Below are 9447 nucleotides of genomic sequence, written 5' to 3' on the forward strand. Positions count from 1 at the left end.
TAGAGAGAGGCTCCATCACCCAGGGGACCCCTAGGTGTCCCCTTGTGCCTCTGGCTTTAGCTGGGTAATTGGGGAATCGAACCTAGGGCTAAGGGGCTTTGCAAATAGACCGCCTTTAACTCGCTCCCCTTGTAGGGTGTACAGGCTCGGCTCTCTCGCCCAGCCCAACTTCTAACGGGAGGAAAAACAATAACAACAAACGAAAATCCAGCAGAAGTCCCCATTCTGCAGCCCCAGGGGTGGGGGCAAGGAGGCCAGTACATAACCTGCCACTACGGCTCCAGACCTAGGACATCCCAGGACTAAAGCTGGATTGCCCATCCAGGTGGCCATTGAAAAAAATTAATGAAAGCCAAACGTGGTGCATGCCTTTAATCCCAGCACTCAGGAGTCAGAGATAGGAGGATCGCTGTGAGTTTGAGGCCACCCTGAGACGACATAGTGAATTCCAGGTCAGCCTGGGCCAGGGTGAGACCTTACTTCAAAAAATACAAAAAACAGGGCAGGAGAGATGTCTTAGCAGTTAAGGTGTTTGCCTGCAGTGCCAAAGGTTCCACTCTCCAGGACCCACATAGGCCAGATGTTCAATGGGGCATATGTGTCTGGAATTTGTTTGCAGTGGCTGGAGGCCCTGACATGCCCATTCTCTCCCTCTCCCTATTTCTCTGTGCCTCTTTCTCTCTCAAATAAATAAAAAAGATATATTTAAACATTTTATTATTTATTTGTTTATTTATTAGAGAGAGAGAGAGTGAGAATGGGCATGCCAGGGCCTCTACCCACTGCAAACGAACTGCAGATATGCCACCATGTGCACCTGGCTTATGTGGGACCTGGCGAATCGAACCAGGGTCCTCAGGCTTCGCAGGCACGTACCTTAACCACTAAGCCATTCTCTCCAGCCCAATAAAATATATTTAAAGAAACAAAACGAAACAAAAAATTCAACGAGCCAGGCACTTGGGGAGGATCACTGTGAGTTCAGCCTGAGACTCCATAGTGAATTCCAGGTCAGCCTAGGTTAAAGTTAGACTCAACTCGAAAAACCAAAAACCAAACAAACAGTTCATTTTTCACGCCTTTAATCCCAGCACTTAAGGAGACTGATGTATACACTTGCCCTGGGTTCAAGGCCAGCCTGCAAGCTCCAATCTCACCAAAAAATAAATAAATAAAATAAAATAAAGCCACACAGGGCTGGAGGGATGGGTTAGTGGTTGAGGCATTTGCCTGCAAAGCCAAAGGACTCAGATTCGATTCCCAGGACCCACTTAAGCCAGGTGCATAAGGTAGTGTATGCATCTGGAGTTTGTCTGCAATGGTTGGAGGCCCTGGCACATCCATTCTCTCCTCTATCTGCCGCTATTCCTCAAATATATATATATAAAATCCACATGCGTACACACACACACACACACACACACACACACACACAAACTTTTTCAAGCCGGGCATGGTGGCGCAAACCTTTAATCCCAACACTTGGGAGGCAGAGGTAGGAGGATCACTGTGAGTTCATGGCCACCCTGAGACTACATAGTGAATTCCAGGTCAGCTTGGACTGGAGTGAGACCCTACCTTCAAAAAAAAAGAAAAAAGAAAGAAAGAAAAAGAAAAGAAAGCCAACCGCACCAAGCTGGAGGTATAAGTTAGCCGTTAAGGCACTTGCCTGTGCAGGCTAAGGACCCAGGATCAATTCCCCGGGACCCACATAAGCCAGATGTACAAGATGATGCATGTGTCTAGAGTTCATTTGCAGTGGCACACATTCTCTCTCCCTATCTCTCTCTCTCTCTGTCACTCTCTCAGGTAAATAAATGGGCGGCCCAGGCATGGTGGTGCACACCTTTCATCTAGCAGCCTTTAATCCCCAGCATTCAGGAGGCAGAAGTAGGAGGATTGCACTGAGTTCAAGGCCATCCTGAGACTTCATAGTGCATTGCAGGTCAGTGTGTGCTAGATAGAGACCCTACTTCGAAAAACAAAATTAATTAAGTAAAATATTTTTAGGGGCTGGAGAGATGCCTTAGTGGTTAAGGCACTTGCCTGCAAAGCCAAAGGACTCAGGTTCGACTCCCCAGGACCCACGTAAGCCAGATGCACAAGGGAGCGCACACATCTGGAATTCGTTTGCAGCAGCTAGAGGCACTGGAGCACCCATTCATTCACTCACTCACTCTATTTCTCCATTCAGGGCTGTTGCAGTCTGGGTCGCATTGCTGGTAGAAATCACCCAACAAAGAGCAGCTTTTAGGAAAAAGATTTATTTTGGCTTACAGGCTGAAGGGGAAGCTCCACAATGGCAGGGGAAAACTATGGCATGAGCAGAGGGTGGACATCACCCCCTGGCCAACAGAAGGTGGACCACAGCAACAGGAGGGTGTGCCAAACACTGGCAAGGGGAAACTGGCTATAAAGCCCATAAGCCCGCCCCCAATGATACACTCCCTCCAGGAGGCATTAATTCCCAAATATCCATCAGCTGGGAACCTAGCATTCAGAACACCTAAGTTTATGGGGGACACCTGAATCAAACCACCACAAGGGCCATAAATAGAGGTGGCTTAGCGGTTAAGGCGCATGCCTGCGAAGCCCAAAAACCCAGGTTCCATTCTCCAGGTAAGCCAGATACACATGGTGGTGTATGCGTCTGGAGCCCATTTTCTCTCTAATAAATACATTAAAAATGATATTTAAAAAAACTTCAGGGCTGGAGAGATGGCTTAAGCACTTGCCTGACCGTGGTTCCACGCTCGCTCTATTTCCCAGGACTCACTTTAGCCAGATGCACAAGGGGGCGCACGCATCTGGAGTTCGTTTGCAGTGGCTGGAGGCCCTGGAGTGCCATTCTCTCTCTCTCTCTCTCTCTCTCTGCCTCTTTCTCTCTGTCTGTCGCTCTCAAATAAATAAAAAACAAAACAAGCCAGTAGTGGCGGTGCACGCCTTTAATCCCAGCATTCGGGAGGCAGAGGTAGGAGGATCGCCATGAGTTCAAGGCCACCCTGAGACTACATAGTTATTAATTCAAGGTCAGCCTGGACCAGAGTGAGACCCTACATTGAAAAACAAAAAAACACAAAAAAACCCCTTCAATAGATGGAATGCACTTCACCCTCCCTCCATCAATATAACCTCGTCTGAGTTTCCTGGAGAGAAAACTGAGGTGCCACAGAAGCAACAGTCTTGAGAGGGGCTAGGGTCTCGAACCCGAGGTCCTTTGCCCTACAAAAGAGCTCGGAGGCCCCGCCCCCAGCGCGCAGTCCCTGGAGGAGCGGAGCGTGCCCACAGGAAGAAAGACGTGTGTGTCTCTGCCCCGGTCCCTGTGCCCGGAGCCAGCATGGCCGCATGGCAGGGCGGAAGTTTAGACACTTGGCACTTCCAAGGGCCTCTCTTTCTCCCTGGGCGGGCCCGCTCTCGATGGTGGCGGCGCCTGGTGCCCGCCGGGAGAGAGCGAACTTAGCTGGCACGACCAGCCCGGGTAGTGGTGGTGGTGGGCAAGGGGTGGGTGGGGGAAGAGAGGGAGGAAAGTTGACATGTCTCTCGAAGATCCTTTTTTTGTAGTCCGAGGGTGAGTGTGGCCCAAGTCAGTGACCCCCTCCCCTCCCGGGTGCCCAGCCACCCTGTGCCAGGCAGTTCTGGGGGCACGGGTCCGTCCGCGTGCACGGGTCGCCCCGTGGCCCAGTTGGGAGGAAACAGAAGGTGGAGGGAGGGCGCAATGGGGCTGCCCATGTGTGTGTGGACCTCCTGTCCCTAGCTGCCCCCGTTGTGCCCTGTCCCCCCTCTCCCCCTCCCGACCCCCAGCGAGGTGCAGAAGGCGGTGCACACGGCTCGCGGGCTGCACCAGCGCTGGAGCGAGCTTTTGCAGGAGGGCCCGGCGGTGGCGCGCGAGGAGCTGGACTGGACCCTGAATGAGCTGCGGAATGGCCTGCGCAGCATTGAGTGGGACCTGGAGGATCTGGAAGAGACCATAGATATCCGGGAGGGGGGGGATGCGGCTTTAAGAGGGGTGTGGCCTGGGAAGACCCTAATCTATGGCCTTAGTAAGGGGCGGGGTCGCTGGGAGCCAGCTCTTAAGAAAGCTGAGCAGGCTTGCCTGTAAAGCCAAAAGGACCCAGGTTAGGTTCCCCCAGGACCCACGTAAAGTCAGATGTCCACATACATGGTGGCCTAGATTTTAGGCATCCGGAGTTTTGTTGGCAGCTGCTAAGGGCTTTGGCGCGCTCATTTCTCTCTCTTTAAAAAATCTTTTTAAAAGATTTTGGTTTTGTTTTTTAATTTTTTTTTAATTTATTTGAGAGATAGAGAGAGATACAGAAATAGGCGGGGGTGGGGGAGAGAGAATGAGAATGGGCGCGCCAGGGCCTCCTGCCACTGCAAATGAACTCCAGGTGTGTGTGCCCTCTTGTGCATCTGGCTTATGTGGGTCCTGGGGAATAGAATCTGGATCCTTTGACTTTGCAGGCAAGTGCCTTAACTAATAAGCTATCTGTCCAGCCCATCTCTCTTTTAATTTTTTAAAATTTTTTTGGTTTTTCAAGGTAGGGTTTCCGCTGTAGCCCAGGCTGACCTGGAATTCACTCTGTAGTCTCAGGGTGGCCCCGAACTCACGGCGATCCTTCCAGCTCTACCTCCCAAATGCTGGGATTAAAGGCATGTGCCACCACACCTGGCTTTTGCTCTCTCTCTCAAAATAAATATTTAGAAATGTAAAAGCGGCCAGGAGTGGTGGTGCACGCCTGGGCTAGACTGAGACCCTACTTCGAAAAACGAAAAATAAAGTAAAATAAAATAAAACAAAACAATTAAAAGAAGCCAGGCATGGTGGCACATGCCTTTAATCCTAGCACTTGGGAGGTAGAGATAGGAGAATGGCTAAGAGTTCGAGGCCACCCTGAGACTACAGAGTGGATTCCAGGTCAGCCCAGAAAAACAAACAGTAATGGAAAATGCTGTATGCTTAGAAAGTGTTGAAGGTTGGAGGAATAGGGTATCCGAGGGTAGGGGCTGTATAAGACCGTAGCCTTGACCCTTGACTCTCGGCTCACGCATAGTGGAGGCCAACCCGGGCAAATTCAAGCTGGCAGCCGGGGACCTGCAGGAGAGAAAGGTGTTTGTGGAGCGCACGCGGGAAGCTGTCCAGGTGAGGTCAGGGACAGGGTGTAGTGAGTGTGGGGAGGTTGGACCATCTGTATTCTAATACTGTCTTCGCTCCCAGGAAATGAAGGACCACATGGTCAGCCCCGGGGCCCTGGCCTTCCTGGACAGGACTGACAGGGAGGTAATGCATCCAGGGTTCAAACTCACCCCCAAGTTGCGTCCAGTAGGTCTTCTAAGGTCAGCTGACCCCGTGTGTTTCCTGTGTGCCCTTCTATCCGCTGCGTGCCACGGCTGCCCACACCCAGGCCCTCCTTTTGTATCTCAGTTCCATAGCCTCACATTCAACTAACCCAGCATCAAAAAAACATTTGGAGCCGGGCGTGGTGGTGCGCATGCCTTTTGTCCCAGCACCCACCCGGGAGGCAGAGGTAGGAGGAATGCCGTGAGTTCAAGGCCACCCTGAGACTACATAGTAAATTTCAGGCCAGACTGGGCTAGAGCAAGACTCTACCAAAAAAGAAAAAGAAAAAGAAAAAAAAAAACAAAACGACTAGGACTGGGGAGGAGGGACGTAAGAGTGCAACCAAGTTGGAATATGACCAAAATGTATTATGTTCAAAGTTCTCAATTTAATAAATGTAAGCCTGGGCTGGAGAGATGGCTTGCCTGCCTGTGAAGCCTTAGGATCCAGGTTCGATTCCCCAGTAGCCAAGTAAGCCAGATGAACAAGGTGGCACAAGTGTCTGGAGTTTGCAGTAGCTCCAGGCCCTGTAGTGCCTATTCTGTCTGCCTCTCTCTCTCTCAGCTAAATAAATAAATAATTAAATCATTGATAGTTTGAGGCCAGCCTATGACTTAGTGAATTCCAGGTCAGCCTGGGCTAAAGTGAGACCCTATCTAGGAAAAAAAAAAAAAAAAGAAAGAAAGAAAGAAAGAAAGAAAGAAAAAGAAACAACACAGGGTAAAACAAAATAAAGTTAAAATAAGGGCTGGGGATTGTTAAAGTGTTTGCTTTCCTTGCATGAAGACCTAGATTAGATCCCCAGCACCGCATAAAAACAGGTGCGGTGACTTTTCCAGAACTTGGGACCACTGACTTTGAGGGCAGCCAGGCATACATGAGACCTGCTCTCAAAAAACAAACAAAAAAACCAAAAAAACCCAAAAAATAAAAACTAGTGATGGAGGCTGGAGAGCTGGCTTAAGGCATTTGTCTGTGAAACCTAAGGACCCAGGTTTGATTCCCCAGGACCCACGTAAGCCAGATGCACCAGGTGGCGCTTGTGTCTGGAGTTCGTTTGCAGTGGCCGGAGGCCCTGGTGTGTCCATCCTCCCTCTCTCTGCCTCTCACAAAATAAGTAAAACTTGAGAAAAAACAAAAAAAACAAAACAACAAAAAAAAAAAACCAGGATGGGGACGTATTCCTTATGAATTAACTCAATCCTAATTGTAAACCAAGATCATAGCTCTCCTCGCTTAACAGATGAGGACAAGGGACGCCAAATCCCACTGCTTCACGACTAATGAGCTGTGGATCTGCCACAAACCCACTCTGGCCCTGCTGTATCCCTTCCTGACCCTGCTGTCTGCCCTGACAGATTCTGGTTGGCAACCCAGCTGCCCAGAAGTCTTTACACAGTGACCTGCTGGATGCCAGCGCGGTCTCGGCCACCTCTCGCTACCTGGAGGAGCAGCAAGCCACGCAGCAGGTTTGTGCCGGTGGGGTGGGGTCCCGGGCCCAGAGCCTGTGTGACACTGGTTCCAGCCTCTCGCACCTTGCACTGCCCAGCTCATCATGGAGTGCCAGGATCAGCAGCTGGAAGCGGTGTCTGGCAGCATCCGGGTCCTGAAGCACATGTCTGGCCAGGTGGGAGATGAGCTGGAGGAGCAGAGCATGTAAGACTGGGCCTCGAGGGCGCCCACTGGGTGCTGGAGGCCTCCCCGGGGGCTGCACGGGGGGGGGGGGTTCGTGTGGGAGCTGACGCTGTCTGGGTCTTGACAGTATGCTGGACGCTTTGGCTCATGAGGCGGACCACACGCGTTCCCGGATGGACCAGGTTCTCAGGAAGATGGCCAAACTGTCCCACATGACAAGTGGTGAGTGCTCTTTGTGGGGTAGGCCCTGGGGTGGGGGACGATGTGGCTAGTGCCTTTTCTCCTGACCCTGTCTTTTGGTCCCTAGACCGTCGGCAATGGTGTGCCATTGTGGTGCTCCTCGCTCTAGTTTTCCTGGTCGTTGTCCTGCTCTTCTCTCTCTGAGTTGGGCCCTCCCCGTGGTGGGATGGATGGTCCCTAGGGCTCCAAAGCCAACAAGCGTTTTCAAGCTGGCCCTGGCCCCCAGGAAGACGGCGTGGAAGCTGTCCTCAATGCTCTTGTTCATAGCCAGTGGGACCGGAGTGTCCGCTGCTGGTCTTGTCTCAAGAACGCTTACAGGGTGGGTGGGGGAGGGGGGAGGGGGGAAGGCCTCAGGCATGCCTCACCCTCCTTGTACTTCCCCAAAGCCATGTGCCCCAGTGCCTGCTGCTCCTGCCAACTTGGAAATAAACTCCAGCACATATAGGTATTCATACCATATGGCTTTTACAAACAAGTGCCATCTCTCCAGCTCTGGGTTACAAACTGTGACTGATCCCTCAGTCTAGATCTCCTGCTGGGTCCTTCTGCAGCCCAGGGTTGTGTGTGTGTGTGTATGTGGGTCTGTCTCTCCGTGTATGGGCATGCCAGGGTCTCTTAGCCACTGCAAATGCCATACCAGATGTATGCACCGCTTTGGTCAGGTTTTACCCTGGGTGGCTGGGGAACTGAACCCGAGCCAGTTGGCTGTCCAAGCAAGTACCTTAAATAGCTGAGCAATTGGGCTGGGCTAGAGATGGCTTAGCGGTTAAGCGCTTGCCTGTGAAGCCTAAGAACCCCGGTTCGAGACTTAATTTTTCTTTTTTGGTTTCTTGGGGTAGGATCTCACTCTAGCCCAGGCTGACCTGGAATTCACTAAGGAGTTTCAGGGTGGCCTTGAACTCCCGGTTCGAGGCTCAATTCCCCAGTACCCATGTAAGCCAGATGCACAAGGTGACGCAGGCATCTGGAGTTCGTTTGCAGTGGCTGGAGGCCCTGGTGCGCCCATTCTCTCTCTGACTCTTTCTGTATCTGTCACTCTCAAATAAATAAATAAGCAAAAATTAAAAATCAAATTTGATGCGTATGTATGTGTCAGGGCATGCATGCCATAGCTGCGCGTGTAGAGTCTGAGACAACTTCAGTTCATCTGTCCTTTCCTTCGGCTTCTTTTGGGGGGAGGGAGGGGTTGCATGTTCTTTGTGTGGGGGGAAGAGGTTGAGGTAGCATTTCACTCCAGCCCAGGCTGACCTGGAACTCACAATGTAGTTTCAGGTTGTCAAGTTTGGAAGGTGACAGGAAACGCTATGTGCTTTGCATGCAAAAGGCACTGGGAGCCTTTAGTCCCAGCACCGAGGTAGGAAGATCACTGAGTTCAAGGCCAGAAAAAAAGGCCAGGGAGGCAGCAGTATGCTTGCTTAGTGTGTGAGAAAGACACACTCAGTTTAAGGCCAGCCTGGGCTACATACATGGGGGGGGGGAAACACCTCAAAACAAGAACATTTTGTGTTTGAAATAATTTGGGTTTGTACTGTACATCTATAGACTTCTTTTAAAGCATTTACTTGCATCACCTAGAGGTGATCTGAAGTCTACGGAGACAATAAAATCTGGGAGAAAGCAGAAGTCTTGTGCAAACAAGCCATTGTACAGAAGACCCACTTCGGTCTCCCAAGCGTTCTGGGGCGCGGTGCGGTGCTTGTGGGGAACGCGTGTGGAGGATTAGAGGCTGCTTGGGTCACCACTCTGCTCTCCCGTGCCCGCTACTTTTGGCCTGTGCTAGACACGAGACCCAGTGCTTTAAAAACATTTTTAAATTTTTTTTTTCCTTTCATTCTTTTTTTTTTTTTTTTTTGAGGTAGGGTTTCGCTCTATCTCAGGCTGGCCTGGAACTCACAGTGATCCTTCTACCTCTGCCTCCCGAGTGTTGGGACTGAAGGCGCCCACTGCCTTTTGCATGCTGAGCACACACATTCCCTGTCACCTTCCAAACATGACACCAGTTGTCTTCATGATGTCAGGACGGGGTACAGCCCACTGAAAAAGCATGCATGAGGCCGTGGGCTCTGCTCTGACTCAGACCATACTAACCCACATCCCTTCTTCCAACCTATGGAGGTGCACCTCTAAAAGGAGCTGGGTGGCAGGTGTGGCAGTGGAGAAGCTGGGCCTCTGCAGACCATGGCGCCCCTGGTCTTCTCTGCTCGTCGCCCCACCCCAACAAGCAGAGCCAGCAG

At 51.2% G+C, this 9447-nt stretch overlaps 1 protein-coding gene across 1 annotated transcript; it reads left to right on the forward strand.

Moving 5' to 3' along the window:
* Positions 1-3524: 3524 nt before the first annotated feature.
* Stx10 (syntaxin 10) lies at positions 3525-7523 on the forward strand. The gene is made up of 8 exons (XM_004672466.2): positions 3525-3568; positions 3802-3971; positions 5046-5140; positions 5216-5278; positions 6697-6807; positions 6888-6994; positions 7101-7195; positions 7281-7523. Exons 1-8 carry the CDS (start codon positions 3534-3536, stop codon positions 7355-7357), a joined length of 753 nt encoding a protein of 250 aa, XP_004672523.2. The 5' UTR covers positions 3525-3533; the 3' UTR covers positions 7358-7523.
* The last annotated feature ends 1924 nt before the right edge of the window (positions 7524-9447 follow it).

Source organism: Jaculus jaculus, chromosome 21 (assembly GCF_020740685.1).
Source record: "Jaculus jaculus isolate mJacJac1 chromosome 21, mJacJac1.mat.Y.cur, whole genome shotgun sequence".
NCBI lineage: Eukaryota > Metazoa > Chordata > Mammalia > Rodentia > Dipodidae > Jaculus > Jaculus jaculus.

Excerpts from the sequence above, each read along its gene's own strand:
- Stx10 (XM_004672466.2), top strand. The coding sequence starts at position 3,534 with ATGTCTCTCGAAGATCCTTTTTTTGTAGTCCGAGG. Across the intron at positions 3,569-3,801 it reads CCTTTTTTTGTAGTCCGAGG|CGAGGTGCAGAAGGCGGTGC; the intron begins GTGAGTGTGGCC and ends CCCGACCCCCAG. Across the intron at positions 5,141-5,215 it reads GCACGCGGGAAGCTGTCCAG|GAAATGAAGGACCACATGGT; the intron begins GTGAGGTCAGGG and ends CTTCGCTCCCAG.